This window comes from Thalassophryne amazonica, chromosome 2 (assembly GCF_902500255.1).
Source record: "Thalassophryne amazonica chromosome 2, fThaAma1.1, whole genome shotgun sequence".
Taxonomy (NCBI): domain Eukaryota; kingdom Metazoa; phylum Chordata; class Actinopteri; order Batrachoidiformes; family Batrachoididae; genus Thalassophryne; species Thalassophryne amazonica.
This window is the reverse complement of record NC_047104.1, coordinates 114237029-114259794: the sequence shown is the minus strand read 5'-3', so window position 1 is coordinate 114259794 and position 22766 is coordinate 114237029. Positions and strand designations below refer to the sequence as shown.

Sequence of the window (22766 nt, the reverse complement as noted above, 5' to 3'; positions counted from 1 at the left end):
CTAAGATAAGATGGGACCTGATTATTCAAAACCTTATAAGTAAGAAGAAGAATTTTAAATTCTATTCTAGAATTAACAGGAAGCCAATGAAGAGAGGCCAATATGGGTGAGATATGCTCTCTCCTTCTAGTCCCCGTTAGTACTCTAGCTGCAGCATTTTGAATTAACTGAAGGCTTTTCAGGGAACTTTTAGGACAACCTGATAATAATGAATTACAATAGTCCAGCCTAGAGGAAATAAATGCATGAATTAGTTCTTCAGCATCACTCTGAGACAAGACCTTTCTAATTTTAGAGATATTCCGTAAATGCAAAAAAGCAGTCCTACATATTTGTTTAATATGCGCTTTGAATGACATATCCTGATCAAAAATGACTCCAAGATTTCTCACAGTATTACTAGAGGTCAGGGTAATGCCATCCAGAGTAGGGATCTGGTTAGACACCATGTTTCTAAGATTTGTGGGGCCAAGTACAATAACTTCAGTTTTATCTGAGTTTAAAAGCAGGAAATTAGAGGTCATCCATGTCTTTATGTCTGTAAGACAATCCTGCAGTTTAGCTAATTGGTGTGTGTCCTCTGGCTTCATGGATAGATAAAGCTGGGTATCATCTGCGTAACAATGAAAATTTAAGCAATGCCGTCTAATAATACTGCCTAAGGGAAGCATGTATAAAGTGAATAAAATTGGTCCTAGCACAGAACCTTGTGGAACTCTATAATTAACCTTAGTCTGTGAAGAAGATTCCCCATTTACATGAACAAATTGTAATCTATTAGATAAATATGATTCAAACCACCGCAGCGCAGTGCCTTTAATACCTATGGCATGCTCTAATCTCTGCCTTGTAGGAATGGGGTCTAATAGACATGTTGATGGTTTGGATAAAGTAACTAATGAAAATAACTCAGACAGAACAATCGGAGAGAAAGAGTCTAACCAAATACCGGCATCACTGAAAGCAGCCAAAGATAACGATACGTCTTTGGGATGGTTATGAGTAATTTTTTCTCTAATAGTTAAAATTGTATTAGCAAAGAAAGTCATGAAGTCATTACTAGTTAAAGTTAAAGGAATACTCGGCTCAATAGAGCTCTGACTCTTTGTCAGCCTGGCTACAGTGCTGAAAAGAAACCTGGGGTTGTTCTTATTTTCTTCAATTAGTGATGAGTAGTAAGATGTCGTAGCTTTATGGAGGGCTTTTTTATAGAGCAACAGACTATTTTTCCAGGCTAAGTGAAGATCTTCTAAATTACTGAGACGCCATTTCCTCTCCAACTTACGGGTTATCTGCTTTAAGCTGCGAGTTTGTGAGTTATACCACGGAGTTAGGCACTTCTGATTTAAAGCTCTCTTTTTCCGAGGAGCTACAGCATCCAAAGTTGTCTTCAATGAGGATGTAAAACTATTGACGAGATACTCTATCTCACTCACCGAGTTTAGGTAACTACTCTGCACTGTGTTGGTATATGGCATTAGAGAACATAAAGAAGGAATCATATCCTTAAACCTAGTTACAGCGCTTTCTGAAAGACTTCTAGTGTAATGAAACTTATTCCCCACTGCTGGGTAGTCCATCAGAGTAAATGTAAATGTTATTAAGAAATGATCAGACAGAAGGGAGTTTTCAGGGAATACTGTTAAGTCTTCAATTTCCATACCATAAGTCAGAACAAGATCTAAGTAGGTCTGAAAATTCACAGAGAAACTCACAGTAATGACCAGGAGGACGAGAGATAACAACAAATAAAACTGGTTTTTGGGACTTCCAATTTGGATGGACAAGACTAAGAGTCAAGCTTTCAAATGAATTAAAGCTCTGTCTGGGTTTTTGATTAATTAATAAGCTGGAATGGAAGATTGCTGCTAATCCTTCGCCTCGGCCCGTGCTATGAGCGTTCTGGCAGTTAGTGTGACTCGGGGGTGTTGACTCATTTAAACTAACATATTCATCCTGCTGTAACCAGGTTTCTGTAAGGCAGAATAAATCAATATGCTGATCAATTATTATATCATTTACTAACAGGGACTTAGAAGAGAGAGACCTAATGTTTAATAGACCACATTTAACTGTTTTAGTCTGTGGTGCAGTTGAAGGTGCTATATTATTTTTTCTTTTTGAATTTTTATGCTTAAATAGATTTTTGCTGGTTATTGGTAGTCTGGGAGCAGGCACCGTCTCTATGGGGATGAAGCAACTTAACTCCAGTAAATGTGAGCAAAGGCAGATTCATCAAATAGATGCAACTATTAATTTTATGCTCACGAGTGTGCAAGCAAAGCATGCTCCATGGTCAGAGTGAACTTTCCTATTTTGTCTATTCACTGAAAGACTGCAGACCTCTAAATCAAAACCTAATAATATCATTTGTTTATGCCCCCTCTGCAAACAAATAATGAAAAGCCCACAGTCAGCACGGCTCATTATCATGATTAGAACCCTGAGCGTACTGGTGTACAGGCAAAAATCTGGAATAATAAGCAAGCTCTATGCAAATAGAGTCTTTTGATTTATAATGTATGGCACCCAGGGGGGATTGGAGCATTGCTCAGGTGTGTCACTACTCTGATTACTGATTCATAACACTACGGCTAGAACACACACACACACACACACACACACACACACACACACACACACACACACACACACACACACACACACACACACACACACACACACACACACACACACACACACACACACACACACACACACACACAGTAGCAGAAGGTGGGGGAATTAAGGAGACAATCAAATGCATCTGTCCTGCCTACCTCTCCCTCCCCACTCTTCTCCACCCCTGTGGAAATTGAGCACTTCAGCGAGGACTATTGATTGGGGACACGACAGCTTGGTGGCAGGCAGCAGATGAGGCCAGACGGTGCATGGCTGCCTGCAGTGTCAGGGCTGGGACTACGCTGGATGACTGTGGCTCCTGGGATGTGAGGTGATGGAGGTGGAGGAGGGAAGTAGGATGAGTTAAATGCAGTGCCTTAGGTGACGGAAGAGAATGGCAGAATAGGAGGCTTCGAAAAGATCCAGTGGAGGCAAAATTACTGAGCAACTCTGCTATTTTCAGACCAGGACTTCATGACCTGAAAGCACTTTTAGACTAAAGATGCCTTGACACTTGCACGACTTTGATCCGCGCACTTGCATGCACTCTGCTGTGCAGTAGAGTAAACTCATCGCAAACAGTTGTAAATTGTGTGCAGCTTTGTGCAAGTGTGCAAAGAAAATTTTGAAATGTTCAAAATCTCCATCACGCATTAATTACATGAAATTCATGTGAACATGATGCAAACAATTAAAAAACACTGCGTCTGAGTGCGAGTCATTGCATCCATGCACCGCATCACAGCGCAACTTCAGACTGCAGGCTTACTTGTAGTTCCTAGGGTTTGTAAGAGTAGAATGGGAGGCAGAGCCTTCAGCTTTCAGGCTCCTCTCCTGTGGAACCAGCTCCCAATTCAGATCAGGGAGACAGACACCCTCTCTACTTTTAAGATTAGGCTTAAAACTTTCCTTTTTGCTAAAGCTTATAGTTAGGGCTGGATCAGGTGACCCTGAACCATCCCTTAGTTATGCTGCTATAGACGTAGACTGCTGGGGGGTTCCCATGATGCACTGTTTCTTTCTCTTTTTGCTCTGTATGCACCACTCTGCATTTAATCATTAGTGATCGATCTCTGCTCCCCTCCACAGCATGTCTTTTTCCTGGTTCTCTCCCTCAGCCCCAACCAGTCCCAGCAGAAGACTGCCCCTCCCTGAGCCTGGTTCTGCTGGAGGTTTCTTCCTGTTAAAAGGGAGTTTTTCCTTCCCACTGTAGCCAAGTGCTTGCTCACAGGGGGTCGTTTTGACCGTTGGGGTTTTACATCATTATTGTATGGCCTTGCCTTACAATATAAAGCGCCTTGGGGCAACTGTTTGTTGTGATTTGGCGCTATATAAAAAAAAATTGAATTGAATTGAATTGAACTCATCTGAACAATTATAACGAGATGTTAAATGTATCAAGAACATAATTTTACAGCTGCTCATAAGAAGGAATGAACATGCAACTGTTTTACCAAACCATTACAATATAAACATTACAAATAATTACCTTTTAGATGGTTCCAAATGCATTCTCCATCTCATGAAGTGCAGGAAAGAGAGAGAAAGAAAAGTTGCAGATGAAATGGCCCTCTGTAATTCCGGAAGTGATTAGAGGTGTTTTCAACAGCCAATGGTTAATGCACTACAAAATAATTATTTTATATACGCAGTGTCCAGCACACAAAGCACGGCATCCAGCTGGGAACAAAGTGGGTGGGATTGTCATAACAAAGTACGTGCAAGTGCGCAGATCAAAGTCATGCAAGTGTCAGGGCACCTTAAGTTAATAAGGCACCCTGACACCTTAAGTTAATAATAATGCTCCATCAAATATATTTACCATCATAATTGTCAGTAATTGATTGAACAATGCCATGGAAGAGGAAGTGTACAAAGAGCACAGATAAGCTTGATGAGGCAAGACATTCGTTCATCAGTGCATGATGAACAAGAAGGAACGGACCATGAGACTGATTGTCTTATGCTGTGTGATGAGGCGAGACATTATTTCATCAGTGCAGAGACTGACTGTGGGACAATGGGACTGTATGTAAGTGGCATGAAAACTGAATGTACTTGTATTTGCCTTCAGACCTACACTCTCTATGACATGTCCCTTTAAAGTTTTAAATAATCAAAAGATGCAAAAACTGAAACCTGTTTTCCCTGGTGTCTCATTTGTTGTCTGTGTCAGAGAGTTTTTAGGTAATTTTCCTAACATATTTTGGTCCTTTGAGCCGGATGTCAAGACCTCTCCAGGACTGGGGACAGATTTGATGGCAAACTGAAACCTGTGCACAGTGGAGTCTGGGGCTTGGGAAAGACTGCCGCTCTGAATTGAGTGATCAAGGCCAGCTGGTCGATCTTGAAGCAGTCCTGTGAGAGTGACGACATACCGACGGTATCATATGAGACAACCAGGGTAAGTACAGCACACAGAAAGCAAATAAGAGTCAGGGACTCCAAAGACAATTAAGACAAATAGGAGTCGGGGACTCTGAAATGTGACTGGGTCATTAGAAAAAAAAAGTGAGTAAGTTTTGAAAAAGATAACTCCATGTGACATGTAAAAAGTTTTGAGAGTCAGGGACTCCAAAGAACATTAATACCAATTGCAGAAGAACACACAGAAAAAATAATAAAAAATAATAATAATTATGTGTGATGGAAGATTGTGGTGGAAGTAGCGAAGTCACTGTCAAGTCATTCTCAAGTTATCAATCTGCAAGTCCCAAGTCAGCTTGCAAACAATTGGTGGTCATTATGACTTGAGACTTGACTTGGGACTTACTGATTCATGACTTGAGAGTGACTTGATGGTGACTTCATCCCACCTCTGCTAGTTACTTTATTAGTTACTTTCAGTAGCTGCCAACATCAATCAATCAATCAACTTTTTTTTTATATAGCGCCAAATCACAACAAACAGTTGCCCCAAGGCGCTTTATATTGTAAGGCAAGGCCATACAATAATTATGAAAAACCCCAACGGTCAAAACGACCCCCTGTGAGCAAGCACTTGGCAACAGTGGGAAGGAAAAACTCCCTCTTAACAGGAAGAAACCTCCAGCAGAACCAGGCTCAGGGAGGGGCAGTCTTCTGCTGAGACTGGTTGGGGCTGAGGGAAAGAACCAGGAAAAAGACACGCTGTGGAGGGGGGCAGAGATCGATCACTAATGATTAAATGCGGAGTGATGCATACAGAGCAAAAAGAGAAAGAAACAGTGCATCATGGGAACCCCCCCACAGTCTACGTCTAAAGCAGCATAACCAAGGGATAGTCCAGGGTCACCCGATCCAGCCCTAACTATAAGCCTTAGCGAAAAGGAAAGTTTTAAGCCTAATCTTAAAAGTAGAGAGGGTATCTGTCTCCCTGATCTGAATTGGGAGCTGGTTCCACAGGAGAGGAGCCTGAAAGCTGAAGGCCCTGCCTCCCATTCTACTCTTACAAACCCTAGGAACTACAAGTAAGCCTGCAGTCTGAGAGCGAAGCGCTCTATTAGGGTGATATGGTACTACGAGGTCCCTAAGATAAGATGGGACCTGATTATTCAAAACCTTATAAGTAAGAAGAAGAATTTTAAATTCTATTCTAGAATTAACAGGAAGCCAATGAAGAGAGGCCAACACGGGTGAGATATGCTCTCTCCTGCTAGTCCCCGTCAGTACTCTAGCTGCAGCATTTTGAATCAACTGAAGGCTTTTTAGGGAACATCACTCCCCTGCCACCTCAACATGAAAATGATAACCCATTTTGCCAGTTTTGCTACTTTACAGTCACCCTTTCTTGACTTCACTGAACATAAATACTTGTTTTTAAAAAAATAAAATAAAGTCAGTCTTTCTCGACCTCATATTTAACTGTTGATGGCACTGTGACGGTAAAACTTGCAATTTCTAACCTACATTGTCTATAAATGTAACTTAAATTCATTCTAACACTCACTTAAATTCTCTCTAAACATTTTAGTTGTTGAAATTATTATTATTATAATTAGTATTAGTAGTAAAAAAGCTTCAAAATTGGACCTTTAATCTAGGGGTGTTGTCTAGATTCTCCCCTGCTTTGGCGTTTGAGCAGGAAGAATGGATAATGTTTATTTATGCAGAAAACACGACCAGATTAGCAGGTAAGAAAGTTTTATCAGTATTTTTATGTCCTGTCACCCTCAGAAAGAGTTTAGGTGCATTTGGGTGGAAAAAAGTGTTAGTTGTTCATGCTAGAGGTGGGCGATACCGGGAATTTTGGTTTTGATCCGATACCAAGTAAATACAGGCCCACTATCGCCGATACCGATAATTTTTCATATTTAAGATTCATAGATCCAATGGATCCAAAAGACCTAAGATAGAATTTTGCCAAACATTGTACGTGACAACAAAATAGTTTATTATCACAATCAAATTTTTGTTTAAAAAAAATATAACTCAACATAACTTAAAACAAAATCTCCTGAGGTAGAGGGCTGACAAACCACAATACAAGGGTACGCTGCTCCATGTTGTGTGACACAGCGCAGCGCTGCTCTTACAGACAGAGAGTAGACTTTGATGAATCCGCGTGCACAGCAGTCAGTGCGGGAGAGGAAAAAAAGCTTGAGTATCGATCTTTTTACACGAGGATCATTCAATATCAATACCAGTGTTGGTATCGATATTATCGATGTTAGAATCGATCCGCCCACCTCTAGTTCATGCATCACGGATCAGCTGTTTTTAGCGAGGAGACAGAGCGGCTCAGCTCAGAGTTTTAAATAAAGAGGGAAAAAAGAGCGTAAAAATATCTTTATAAAGCTCAGTGCAGGTGTGCTGTCATCACTGCGCTTTGAGACAGGGTTGGTGACCCCGAGATACAGAATTGAACAAAAGCTCATAATGGTCAGTATTTGTGATTGATGATGAAATCACAAAGCAGGGGTCACCAGCCCTGTTCCTGGAGAGCCCCAGCCCTGTATGTTTTCCACATCAACCTACTCAAGTCACACCTGTTTTTTTTTTTTAAGTGGTGTCTTCCACCTGTTGATTGGCTGAGCACATATGATAGAGTTAACTGCCTGGAAGTGAAACAGGGAGAGTTAGAAAACATGCAGGGCAGGTGCTCTCCAGGAACAAGGTTGGTGACCCCTGCACTAGAGTTTGGTGGCTGGTCAACTGGTTGGGAATTCATATACAGCAGTCATGGCTTCCACTAACTTTTGAGGTGGGACATTGTCCTGATGAAACAAAAACCCCTTCATCAACTTTCCTGGACATCTGGTCTTGATAGCCTCTTGTAGCTACCTCAGAAAGAAAGTATAGCACTAGTCATCTATCATATGGCCTTTTAGAATGTCACCCACAAACACAATCCAGCACCTTCCTTGTAGACTAAATAACCTTGGAATTCTTTGAAGGGATTTCCACTGCACAGAATATCTTTACCTCTGGCTGAAAGTGATGAACCCACACAGTGAAGCCACAGAGAGCAACAATTATCTGAGTAGTAAACACAGGACACCTTCTAAAGTCTGGCAATGTGTGAGTGTGTCTGAAAGCATTACCACTGAGGCAGACAACTGGTACTTTCCCAAAAAGTGTTAGCCTTTTTGGGCTTTGGAATAATTTAGATCAACAAAATTTATACTTTGCTGACCCAACTGTCACCCACAACCAATGGTCTTCAAAAATAATCATGTCCAGGGCTCAACATCCCACTGACCCAATTATTATGTGCAAGTACAGTCTTTTGTCTTTTGTTTTGTTTGAGTGCAAAGTATTCATCTGTTTCCTGACAAAAGTATGTAAATATTTGGGGGGTGGGGGTGGAAGAGACAGGTTCTCATGGAGTGGGGGGTGGAGGAGACAGGTTCTGATGGAATGTGGCTGCTTTAAAACCATCTAAAAATCCATCCACATTGGAAATCGAGAAAAATCACCAGTGATTACTGGTGATCACTTAACAGAGCTCTTTTGGGACAATCATTCTTGTTAAAAACTATTAATCAGTCATTACATGTACATGTGTTCAGGTTGGTTCTGTCTCATCATCCTGCAAAATGAAACATCCAGTATATTTAAGAGCTATAACTAACAGAAACAGCTGTTTATACACTGTCCATGGGCCAAGCAGATTTTCAACACCACTTAAAGGGATTAACCAACACGTGTAATCCAGCCTCAGTATGCCACGGCCTACACAAAAATGTATGATGGCCTTCCCAGAGTGGCAGATATAAGCAGGTAGGGGTCAGTGAAGGGTTACACAAGGAAAATGAAACTGACGTCACCATTTTTGCTGCACTTACCCCATAACTCCATAACATTCAGTCATAGATTGTCCAAACTATACAACATTTATGGAATCTTTATGAACAGACAAATAATGTGGTCTACTTTTCAATATGATTGGAGTATTTCAAATGTTGACCCCTGTGGAATACTTCACTGCCCCCTAACTGGCTCCAGCTGACACACTGGGATGGACAGCATACATGTTTGTGGAGCCCATGGTATACCGAGCCTGGATTGTAAGTATTGTTTAGCCCTCTTAAGTCTTACCGATTAGTTCAAAACTGACTGCACGTTGTCCTAATATGCACATTGTCCAACTCCTACTAAATTGCACTGTGCTCCTCTGTGACTGCAAATCGTGCATGTGTGTGCACTTTGCTGTATCACACCCTGCGACAGTAGTGAAGGTATGTGAGCAGACAGGTCCTACATCATCTTAAGTGGCTCTTTAGGTGCAGACAGAGATTAATGACAACCAAGCAGCAAGTCCAGCTGGGGGACAGAGGAGCACACGGACAAAACGCGCACATGCGTGTGGGCACGCGTTCTCCTATACAAAGACATGTAAATAGGAAATAAGAGGGTTGTCCCAGAGGACATCAGCTGAGTGGTGACAAGTAAAGAGAGAAAAGCAGAAAAGACAAATGTTTTCAGGGGAGGGACAATGGACAGTGCAGATTAAAGCGCATACAGCTAGATGTGCACGTGGCATTGCAAATCAACCCAATGACCCCTCTGTGCACATGCATTTTTGCTTCGTGCCTGTGCACAGTCCAGCAGTACAACACATGGGTGCATATTGATTGATTTTCCTTTTAAAAAAATTCCTCTGAATGGGAAAGCTTAAAGGTGGGCAAATGAAAAACAACATGAATGTTTTATCATCCAATCTCACGTTCGGAATGAAAGGAACAGGAGGTAAAGAAAAGAGGAGGCCAGAAATACGAAAAGCAGAGCTGCAGGAGGAAGAGAAAGGAAGGTCAATCAAGACACTTTTACAACCAGGAGGAGCTAAAATGGACAAAAATATGCCTTCACTGAACTATTTTGTTAAAGTTGGCCTAATCAGTTTATCTCTTAAAATCTTGCATCATATCACACCAATAAAAAGAATGTTTTCTCTTTATTCCCTAATATTTGGAAGGTGTCTGTTGGTGTCAGTGCTGCTGCTCTGCCGTTCGACGACACAGAAATGCACAAATCTCCATTAACCAGCACTTGCTCTCAATTCAGACCTGAACAATTTATTGTGCAATTTTAACCTACGCCGGAGCGCTGGAGGTTTGAGAAGCCGATAACGATCTTTAAGGAGCTGTTTGTAATCACAAAGAAGGTCTAACCAGATGCACCCTGGCTGAGCAGATCAATCCTCCGCCTCATCTTTCATGCCATTCCTGCAGCATCGATCCCGCACACAAACCAGCTCTCTGTCCTCACCCCTCATTCCCCAAACTCTCTATTGTCTTGCTCAGTTATCACCACTCATTGTCCTTCTTCTGTTCTCCTCTTCCTGTGCCCAGGTCCAAAATCAAAGTTCGACACTCTGACTTACTCAATGGGGTATTTTTCTCCAGGATCACGCCCCAGGTGGAAAATGATGGGCTGCAGCGTGTGTTCTTTTTGAATGTGGGTGGTCACACCTGGAACTTCTTCACCTGGACAAAAGTTGATACCCTGCCAGATAAAACACACACAACGCACACCAGTTTATCAATATGTTCCCATACATATGTACATGTTGATCAATTTTACATCATTAAAGTCAAAAGAAGAATAAAATTAAGGATAATTTAAGTAAAAGTGTGAGGCAGAAATGACTGGGTCTCCCAAGGTGTATTTGTAGGGGGTTCTGCCCTAGCTTCTTTTTGACAGTTTTCATTTCCTGTTTCCTTTATGTGAATTGCTTTATAGTATTCTTTTTCGTAGTGTTTTCCTGGTACTGATCAGTTTTGCTCTCTCCGTGTTCGTTGATTAATATATATGTCACGTATGAGTCCTCACCATCTCGTTTACATCCTTCAGACTTTATTTTTTAGTAAATGCTTCTGGGCAGCATTAGCATGGTTAAAAACATTCAGCTTCTTTGGAGCTTCGCCCCCCCAAACGCTCCAACTACGGCCCTCTTAACCCCACGCCATTTTAAGCATCTATATTATAATAGCCAAGTGGCTTCTGTGTGTGTGTGTGTGTGTGTGTGTATATATAACTTCGATCACGCAAAAATCAGGGAGAGCTGACATTTGCCATTTGGCATGCTTATGTATTTTGAGTCAAGGATGAACGCTGTGAAAACAGGAAGTTTACAGAACAAATATTTTTAGAGAACTTATCAATTTTAGCTAACCAATAAACAATGGATGCTGTGCTGCATTTTTTTTTTTAAATGTTGTTATTGTGGTTTATGTAAGTTGAACAGTGTTGTTAGTGTTATTGATTTATTGTGTTTTTGTAGTTCAATTGGTTATTCACTTTAGATAAGTCTCATTTTGCTCTTACCATAAATGACTTAAGTTTCATGTTGGTTCCATGAGTGAAAACTGTAGTGGTTTCAATGCCTTCAGCCACTGTCTTTATTTGTCAAAATAAAACCACCTGCTTACAGCAGCTTGTATTATTAATTTATTGGTGCCATTTATGATTTGTTTGCCACATTGGACCCAGTGTATGGTTTTTATCTTACATATGTCTCATTTGCTCCTTTTGGATTGCCTTTTGGAAATGGTTACCTGTGTCCTCTAGGGAATTCTGTCTTTTTGGGTCCCAACGTATGCTTATAATGTTACAGTATTTGAATCAAATGTCCAGTGTGAGCGACTTAGAGGGTTTCACATTAATAACTCAAACACAGATATAAAAGATTTGCATAGTCCTGGTCAGAATTATTGATAACCCTGAATTTTAAGTACAGAGTTTAAAATATGTTCAGAAATAAATTCAGTTGAAACAATTTGATACAATCAGAATGTTTTTAAACTTTCCAAAATAACTAAGCAACAACAAATGCTTTCATGCAGTGAAACAGAAAGACCAAGCCAACAATTTCACATTCTTTTCTTTGGACAAGTCAGATGATGGATACTTAAACATTTCTAAATCACTGACTATGTTTGGGACTTCTTTTCCATTACACCTTAAGTAATACAAACAGTATTGTTCTGTGTGGTAACTCTGTGTGGAATTGGCAGTTCTGAAAAACTTGTTGACCATGCAAGGAGGAGACTACTGAGGGAAGCCACCAAAACACCCATAACAATTCTGAAGGATAGGCTGTGGCTGTGACCAGAGAAACTGCACATAACACAACTTTCTGACTGTTGCATCACCACTTATACAGCTTCATGGTGGAGTCAAATAGCAAAGGATTTTCTTTAAAAAGATGCGAAATCTCAGCTACAGTTTGGCATCAAATGGGAGAGTCTAGATTTGTCCTCTATTCTTATATTAAAATACTGGCTGCTCTAATCCAGCATGAAACTGTGATGGGTGAGGAATCAGACAAACGTACCTATTTCCTCACTAGTTTCTTTCTTACAATGACTATCACTTGTACAGTTTAAGTCAACAATTTTTTATAGGGTGGGCCAATAAAATGTTACCACTTTTTGATCGTACACAAGTTTTTGAAATGATAACTTATTCGAAAATTTTATTTACAGACTTGTAACAGAAGCATCAAATTAACATTTGATATCACTTTGTCTCTTGTTTTCCACACAGTTCAGTAATTGATGACATGTTCAATCCACGCTTCTCTTCTTTGGATTACAGCTGCAACACGCACATTGAAGTTTGTGATGACGTTGCCACATATCTCAAGACTGTTTTGTTTTATCCAATCATATTGGCGTATCATTTATAGGTATATGATAACAATTTATACATCACAACAATTTGTTTCTTTAAATACTACTGCAGTGTCTGTAGGAAGTATGTATTCCTATAGAAAAGTGGGAGTTTTGTTGACAATCTTTGTTGAAGCTGGCACATGAGAACATTCCGCCTTGTGATAATAAAGCAAGAAGCGCCTGTGTGTGAGTGACATATCTCTGAGTGTTTGTGTATTAGTCATTTCTTTAATTTATTCCTTCCATCTCTCCCCTGTGAACCCGTTAGAGATAGGCATCTGTTTAAGGTAGAGAGTGACTCATCTTTGTCGAAGGTGGTGCGTGAGAACGTTCCGTCTTGTGCCAATAATGATGACGACTTCAAAATAAAGGTATTGAAAATGAATCCCCCAAATTTTCCTAATAAAGGATGCACATCATCATGCCATGTGAAAGCCATTTCCCAAAAGCTGAGGTCGACCTGACAAACAGTAAGAGAGATAAACAAAACACATACATCCATACATCTTGCGTTGCCTTATAGATAGATGAAACATTCTCCACAGATTACTTTCTATATAATTAGTGTGAACAGTGATGTAATTATCATATTTATTAAAACATGATAGATGTATCATATGTACTGTATCTTGAAGCTAGTGTATCATTACACCCCTATTAATTTCTGACCACATTTAAATTCCACACTTAAAGCTCCAGTGTGTAGGATTTAGTGCCATCTAATGGTGAGGTTACAGAATACATTATGCCCTTGCCTGTCACAATTTTGTTTTCCTTCATGTCTTTGCTTCTCTGCTGACAGACATTCCTGTTCCCTTGCCTCCTCTTATTGCAAGTAAAATGCGTGAGCTCCCTTTTCATAAAAATGAGGGTTCTCGAAGTTGTTAGCCTGCACTAGCGACCAGTAGACAATATATAGAGAAGCAACCACTGACTGCTCTTCTTTTTCTTCAGTCTGTCAACCGCACTGCAAAATGTGAAAGGCATAATCAATATGTCCCTTTTAGGCTACTGTACGGGCAAGGCACTCTAACATGGGCATCTCTTCATGAGGGGTGCTGCTCCCATGTAGACCTGAAAAGCTCATACTAAGCTTATGAAAACACATTCATTCATGCATTGTTGCATGTCATATACCCTAATAAACAGATGGTTATGAATGCTATATTCCATTTCTGCAAATACACACCCCTAAATCTTATATACTGTGATTTTAAAACTGAGACCAGGACTATATTACCACTGGCCTCATTCACAAACAGATCAGGATGTTTGGAGAGAGGTGCCTCATACGTGTACATTCCTATTAGTACAGCATACACACCCTTTCCCCAGTCTACCGAGTTATTTATACAACTTCTGTGGATACATTATGAAGAGGTTCAGCTCTCTCTCGGTGGTGCAGGACTGCCTTTTATATCTTCATGCCTTCTCCCCTGATTCCCAACTCCATTTTCACGGGTCTCGCCAACTGACTGAGTCACATGCACTCCTCCAGATCCCCCTCGGAGAGCTGCCTCTTCTTCAGCACACAAACACACACTTTTTGATGAGCACAGCTAATATTGAGAAAGCGTTCATCTGTAAAGAACTCTTGCTGGCCCCCCTCTGAGACCACTCAACAGAACACCTTAAAATACATATGAGGTAAGGTGAACACATACCCCCCACTTCGCAGAACATCTCTGGGTCCAGGCCTGTCTTCAGAAGGCAAAAAAGAAAAAAAAGAGGAGCTTTCTGACTGTGTCTGTTATATCTTAGACGTAACAGCAGGAACGCCATGTGTGCCCTGACACTAATGCTGTGGATACAACTCTGCTGCTTTAGACTGAAGCACAGCTGTTGCTATTACAAGATAAGAAGCAAAACCAACCAAGGGTGGCAAGATGGAATGTGAAAAAGGATCCAAAGTGGGGGTAACTTCAGATTGGAATGAAAGTAACTACACCTCTATAAATCTGTAAAACTACACTGGAAAATCTCTCATATTTAACAGAAGATTTTATACAAATAATGAATGGTTATGAGTTCAATGGAACAAATATTTCATGAGGTGAAAGTTGGAATGTACCATTCGCCTCATTGAATGGTACTTTCCAACTTTCACCTCATGAAATATTCGTTCCACTGAAAGGATGTAAAAACATTCATTATTTGTTTTATGTAATGGCTAAAATAGATCCTTGTCATTTGATATTAATTTATGAACAACAGAAATGAGACTTACATTTTGGTGTGCGTCACTGGTGCTTTGACATCAACAATCCAACACAAAATTTACCCAGTTGTGGACAAAACAAAATTCAGTCTGTTACCATATAGGAGTAAAGGATGGAAGGATGGATGGGGGAGGTAATGGTCTAGTGGTTAAGGCGTTGGGCTTGAGATCAGAATATCCTTGGTTCAAATCCCAGCCTGACTGGAAAATCACCAAGGGCCCTTGGGCAAGGTCCTTAATCTCCTATTGCTCCCGGTGTGTAGTGAGCGCCTTGTATGGCAGCACCCTGACATCAGGGTGAATGTGAGGCATTATTGTAAAGCGCTTTGACCATCTGATGCAGATGGAAGAGCTATATAAATGCAGTCCATTTACCATTAAAGAAACTGGTGAAATAAACCAGAAAGTATTTACATTTAAGCAGCTGAAAACAGAATTTGGATTTAAAAAGACTCAAAAGGACTAAATGATTATCAAAATAGTTGTTGATTAATTTAATAGACTATTAATCATTGTAGCTCTACCTCACAATGCAAGTTGTATGCCTCATCTGACCTGAACACGGTTGACGTACAGCTGAAAACATGACTCTGTAGGTGTTGGGAAAGTGTAGGAACACGGACCCACAACAGGGGGCGCAAATGAACGGACAATGGAGTAAGTCAAAATAACAACGCTTTACTGTTGTGAATGTGCACAACGAATACAACCAATTACAGAAATGGACAAAAGTCAATACACAAAGGTGTCGTGTGGGCAGGCTCGAAGATAGGAGACGCCTCTCCAAGGTAAGACCGGAACCACACGGCTTCCTCCGCCACAGGACCCCGGGAATACTGGAGCCGCCAAGTCCCGAACTCCCAGGTGGCCACTGCCTCCGCGTGTCGGACCTGGTACTGCTGGCGAGGGAAAAAGAACAGTTAGATGGGGGCGCGTTTGCACCCAGAACTCCGAACGGCAGGAAAGGTACCTCCACCTCTCGTTGGAACAGTAAACCAATAACTAGCTCAGTCAAAACTGTGTACTCAGTAGGCTTTGATATGTTACCTCTCTGGTAGAAACGATATCTCGGCAATGAGGTGGAGATGCCGTCCTGCTGATATACCCCACTGATGATTGCCGGCAGCTGTCTCAGGTGATGGGTGACAGCTGTCACCGAGGCTGCTCCCGTGAGGCGGCGGCGCCCTCTGGTGCCTGGAGCCCGCACTCCAGGCAGGGCGCCCTCTGGTGATGGTGGGCCAGCAGAACCTCCTCTTCAGCGGCCCACACAACAGTAGGTCCTGTTAGTGTGAAAAAACTAAGCAGTAGGACAACAGATATCAGAGGAATATGTACCACTGTCATTGGACATGTAAAGGTCGACCTAATGACAACAAGAAAGAATGACTTTACTGCGAAAGAAATGTATTCGTATTGATGAATTTCAGTCTTTTATTTTATATATGTTAGCAATGACGCACCCCCCGTAAATTGGAAATAAGGAAATATTTTTTGTTTAATGTATTTAACCTGATTTTAAAGTGAATCAGGTATACGTCAGTGTCAGTTTTGACACTAAGCCCGCTTTTTTTGAAAACTAAAACGTGATTTCAATCTTTAAAATTGGAAAATAAATAATAAAATTAATGTCACAAACATATCATTAAAGTGTTCACTGAAGATCCTTCAATGCTTTTTGGGAATCCAGGATGTCCCATCTGCCTCATTTCTGTGGATTGTTTTTAAACATACTGTTTTGTTTTTTTTTGTGGCCATTGCTGGAAAATCTGAAGAATGTTACCTTCTTTACTTGCTCCAAAGATTTCATTTGTGAAATGCTGCACTACGGAACAGCACAGTATTCACCTCACCTGACTACACCAGGTGATTTCACTGATTAATATCACTTTGAGCAGATGGAATCAGTTAACCAGTGAAATCACCTGGTGTAGTCAGTGGCTGCAAAGAAAACCTGCGCCCTCTTGGCCCTTTCTAGAACAAGTTACCCACCCCTGATCTATTTATATTCTCTTTATCATTCTCTATTGATTCTGTTTAAAAAATGATCATCTGCAGCACTGGAAGTACTATACGCTATAGCAACCCATGTGGATAAGACGGCAGATGAGGACTGCAACACAGACACACAGATTGGATCTGGCCACTTGCTATATATAATTTGGACAGTCAGTCAGTCACATCAGATTTTAATCAGATATGCAATCAATCCAATTTGAAGTGCCAGTCTGAACAAATACATGCCCCTTTCAGATAATACTGTTGTGTGTTGGGGGGTTTGGCTGGTTGTTTTTGTGTTGTTTTCTTTTCTTTGCTCTCCAGGTGGTATGCAAACTGGTTTTTGTCTGTGGAGACGGTGCTGGCAGAAGAATCCTTCACCCTCATCAACATTATTGGCTGCACTTGTGGAGGATGTCCACGTGCAGGCCTAATGACTCACTGCACCTGTGGATGATGCTCATGTGCAGACTTAAGGACTTTCAGCTGAAGCAGATAATTAGATGGCGTTCTGCATTTAAGCCATGAGTGGTTCAAGCAGAACTGCCGGGAACTCGACCTTGTGACTTTCGTTTGTGAGACGCTGAGGACCGCGCCTGGGTTTGACACATCGTGCCTGTGAAGGAGGACGGGTGAGGGACACATGCTGTCAGCACAGATCAGAGGTGATTGATTGTCTGAATAAGTGTTAATAGTAATTTGGTATTTTGTTACGCAGTATATTTGAACACTGATGAGAATTGTGCAGCTCGCTTCTCACGGCCGTGGCGTGCGGACTGATGATCCTCCACCTGTTGTGAGAAGCTGCTCATTTACATAAAGCTTAAATTCAGACCTGAATGTGTTGCTGATAGCGTGTGCCTTTGAAGGATATTAGTTGTAGCTGTTGACTTACCTCACCTCTTCTATCCTTCACAGAGTCAGTTTGTCGTGTCCACCTGGGGGGGTGTTTGGCGGTGAATTTGAGTCCAGAAGCGCCGGGCTTCGATCCCTTTGGGCGCTGGTGAGCGCGCCGTCCTTCACTCCGCCAGACAAACCGTATCTTATGTTGTACACAAGTATTGCACAGAAAGGGAAATAAATGTTTTGTGTTTGGAACCGCTTTCTGGTTATTTAGCGCTGGGTTCAGTCAGACGCTTGTCCGCTCCTCAACCCACGTCGGCACATAACAAATACCATGCCTTCTAAGTAAAATAAGGGACAGAAGCTCTGAAACTGAAAAAATATTAGCTGAAAGCAAAAGAAAGATGCAAATTGGGGAAAAAAAATGTATGAATAAAAACAAACCAGAAAATATTCCAAAATATCAAATATCAAAAGATCAAAGTTATATTCGCATTGGTGAGGGGGACAATGCCAAAACTGCAAAATACATTATTGTGTTTTTAAAAGTCCAAAATAAAAATATGGACGGTCAATTTCATTCATTTTTGTTTCCCTCAGTAGGAACAAACTTAAAGTCCCAAATTTAATCCCATACTGCACACTGCTGAACACCGTGCGGCCTCAGTCTCACTTATAAAACATGAATCTATGAATATAATAAATAAGGCATGAAGCTATATTTTGGCAAAACACCTGAGCACCTGTGACAGTAGAATTTGTAGCTGCAGAAAGAAGTCACACATGTATCAGTGTCAAGGCGATTTTTTTTTTCTCTTTTAGTATAGTCACAACAGTTAAACCTTCTCAAATTCTTAATGACAGGTGCACAAAGTGTATTCTACAAATCACAAATCAAGAAACATGCACTCAGTTTTGCTGCAAATACTGCAGCAAATATGATGCAAAAACATATTCACACATTTGTATAAAAAATGTGAAATCATGGGGAGAAAATTAATCAGCCAATTTTAAAATGGCTATTAAAGCTATAGAATAAAGCTATAGGGCCTCTCAAATTTCACATCACCAAAAAAATTAAGTTTCTGCTGAAATCCAAGCATTATAATGTAGGTTTATTTTTGTAATATGTTGCAAAATTACAGCCCATTTTAATTAAGAGGTCATATTTATCGGGGGGGGGGGGGGGGGGAATTCCATAGTGAATATTATGTTTTCTGTTATCACCATCATGCAGAGTAACTGCAGGAGGAAGTGGGTGTGCACATGTGTGAGGTTTTGAGATTACCTGTCACTCACCTTACATCAACAGACATACAATTTCATGCAAGTCATTTCCATATCTACCAAAGTTGGTCATAGCATCTGATCCCTTGATTTTCTCCCCCTCAGGGGTTGAAATTCTAATTTGGTTCCAGACTGTTGTGTGGGCCGCTGAAGAGGAGGTACTGCTGGCCCACCACCACCAGAGGGCGCCCTGCTTGGAGTGCGGGCTCCAAGCACGAGAGGGCGCCAGACCCAGAAGAAGTGACAGCTGTCACTCGTTCATCATCACCACCATAAAAGCCGGACTGCAACTCCACCTCCCCGCCGAGAAATCGACTACCATTATCAAGGTAATTTCTCTGTGAACTTAAGACTGTATATCTGTCTAAACTCTTCTTTGCAGCCGTTTTCCTGTCGGTGAGACTCGTCTGTGGAGGTGGCGTTTGAGGTGTTCAGCGACGGCTTCGCAACACCTCCCACCCAGATAAGTGCTCAAACAGGAGCTGCACGAGTGTGTGCTTGGAGGTGGAGGCGCTTCCTCCCTCGCTAACTGTGGATTTACTGAGTGTGCGGACTCACACTCACTCATCATATTTCTGCTTTCTGCCAGCAGTACCAGGGTCGACAGCCGAAGACAGAGGCCACCTGGGGACTCGGGACTTGGCGGCTCCGGTGTTCTTCAGACCGTTGGTGGTGGAAGCCGTGTGGGACGCAGCTTCTCTCTCGTCGGGGGTCTTCTATCTTCGAGCCTGCCCACACATCACCTGGTGTTAAATTGACTGTGCAGATTATAGTATGTTTCGTTGTGTATTATCGCAACATTAAATTGTTACCTTTTTGTCTTATTCATTGTCCGTTCATTTGCGCCCCCTGTTGTGGGTCCGTGCTACGACACCTTCCCAACACAGACGTCATTAATTTTGATCATATTGGCAATATCATATCATGAATCCCTTATCTAAATGCTAAAGAATAACATTATAGTGGTGCCAAAGAAAATTATTTTTATGACTTAAATCTTAAAAAAAAACATAGTGGCACTATACCTTTAACTGACTAGTGTAATTCATGTAATGTCCAAAACATGTCCATGATTAATTAAGTGAATAAATGCAACTCCATTGAGCCCTGCACCCGGAATTTGTCTCATCTTATATATCCTCTAAATAGCTCAGACTGTGGATTTTAACATGGGCCAAATGCACCTGCACTATGCACCATAAATTAAGCACCACCAAATATCAAGACAGGGCCCTAAAGTGTTGCTTGGCAGTGCTGCAGCAATGAATCCATTATGGTGTACGTTATGGGTGACCAACACTGAAAAAAAAAAAATCAGTGTTAAATATAACTATCCATCCATTTTCTGTACCATCTTGTTCCAATTAAGGGTAAAATTTAACTATAATAGATGACATTTTTTAGTGACATTTTTTAGTGATGGCCTGCAGCAGTGGTTCCCAAAGTATTAGTATTGGCTCCCTGGTGTGCTACCAAGGTACAGCAGGTGGCCAAATAGAGGTTATTAAAAATAAATGGGGGGGGGACCTTTGATTTTCAGTTTTGAAAAAAGTTAAAATTAGCTAAAAAAAAAAAAAAAAGCACTTAATTATTTTTCTAAATATAATCACATGTAATAAAGCCATGGGATTTAAATTATGTGTTATTCTTCATTTATCTGACCTAATTTATATATCTTAGTCTCATGTGTCAATCAAAATTGTGATGAAAAGGTTTTTGGTGTATCCAAGAGGATTTGCAGAGTGGTCCCCAGCGTTATTCAGTTTTGAAAGGTTAGATTGGCGAGCTGGTGATCAGTGGCTCTTCAGTTCCATTGCCCATTAGACAGGAAAATCAATAAGGTGCCTTTGAGCAAAGTCTGTAATTCCCAGGTTGCTCATGGTGTGCAGTTGAGCGTCTTGCATGGCATCATGTTGACACTGGTGTGTGAGTGTGTGAATGGATGAATGTGAGGCATCACTGGGAAGCACTTTGAGAAACAGCTTCAGGTGGAAAAGCACAATAGAATTACAGCCCATTTCCACTTTGAGGTAACTCTCCTGTTGTGTCGCCATAGTCTGAAAATGTCTGAATGTCTTAGGAGGGTGCTAATTAGAGCACAATAGGTGCTAATTAAAGCAATTGTTTAGTCACTAGCCAATAGCAGTCTGCCTCTTGGTAGGAGGGGTCTGGTTAGGTTTAAAACTCCAGCTTTTGTGGTTTCTATTATTCTTCTCTAAAAGAGTCAAGACAGAAGTCAGGCTACCAGAGCAAGACTTTTAGCTGAGGAAGCTTCTGTGATAAGAAGCGAAACGTCCTCGCATCAAGCAACCCAGTCCAGTCGAAGATTCAAGCTTCTCTACTATGGAAACCACCTGGACAACTGAGAGCCTTCACAGAAACACTCCTTATTAACGTTTGCATATTCTGTTTCAAACAAACAGTGGCAGCGCCAGGAAATTTTTGTTGGGGGAGCTGGGGTAAAAGTTGGAGGGGCTCCACAAAATGTCGTCGAAATGAACAATATATAGTAAATTGCTTTATAAATACCAAGGTATATGTTTTAGTCACCTGTGCTCCTCTAAAATGTGGTATCAATGCACACACACATCACTTAGAATTTACCAGTAATAAAATTATAAAGATAAGTGAAGTTTTAAGAGTGGCCGTAATAAATATTTAGGAAACCTAAATTTCTGGAGTATGGAGTTAAATTTGTCTCATTAATACTTGAAAATGCACACTGCAGTTGAGATCCACAAATATGTCAGTCGCTATTCATATTATTGGCAGAATTATTGGGGGGGCTGAGGGGGGGCTTGGCTCATGATTGGGGGGCTTAAGCCCCCCCAAGCTCCCCCTTGGTGCTGCCACTGCAAACAAATGTTAAAAGGCTACTGTAGCTGTAATAGCTCTGCAAACAACTGTTACTCAACAAACAGATACAAAGGAGTCTCACTCATGACAAACTATGTAACTATAATGCTGACATCAATTGGCTGCTTGAGGAGGTTTTGATAAGAGCCATTTAAGTCTGCGAAATTTCTCATTTTCCTCTTGGCTGAGCTGCATGAACACAAACAAAACTGAGCGTTTATCCTCCAAGTTTGTTCTTCTTCACAGACACTTGCCTCGCCTTGTTTATTCTTTTTCCAGGAAAGCCAATTTATATAATAAACTATTGCCAAAGCTAAAGGGAAAAAAACAAAATGTAATTTTGTTTCTGTAAAATATATGATTGGGTTTGATTGTACATTTGGTATAAGGGAATAATATCAATGTGAAGACATACTATAAGTGATCATTATTTTATGTAACTTGAAAGATCTGAGTCTTTCAAGTCTGGAAGATGGAAGACTCAGGCAGATGTAGTGCCATCACGCTAGTGGAAGTCACTGAGCCAGTCAAAACACTCCTTGGTGGCAAGCCGGGGAGATTTGAGATGGTGAAGTCTCTGGATGCTGTTGGGCTGTCATGGCTGATACACCGATACAATGTTGCATGGAAGTCGAGGACAATACCTTTGGATTGGCAAACTGGGGTGGTGGTCCCCATCTTTAAAAAAAGGGGACCGGAGAAACTGTTGTAATTACAGAGGAATCACACATCTCAGTCTCCCTGGGAAAGTCTATGCCAGGGTACTAGAGAGGAGAATTAGACCGTTAGTCGAACCTCAGATTCACGAGGAGTAATGCGAGTTCTATCTTGGTCGTGGAACAGTGGAC

At 41.1% G+C, this 22766-nt stretch overlaps 1 protein-coding gene across 2 annotated transcripts in view; it reads right to left on the bottom strand.

The window, feature by feature from the left end:
* galns (galactosamine (N-acetyl)-6-sulfatase) overlaps nt 1-22766 on the bottom strand; it is a 99574-nt gene that overhangs the window by 8290 nt on the left and 68518 nt on the right. The window contains exon 12 of one of the 2 annotated variants that reach the window (XM_034192301.1): nt 10427-10548. In XM_034192301.1, coding sequence (XP_034048192.1) covers nt 10427-10548 — 122 coding nt within the window. The remainder of the gene's footprint in view (nt 1-10426; nt 10549-22766) is intronic. The other variant, XM_034192309.1, reaches the window with a different exon arrangement.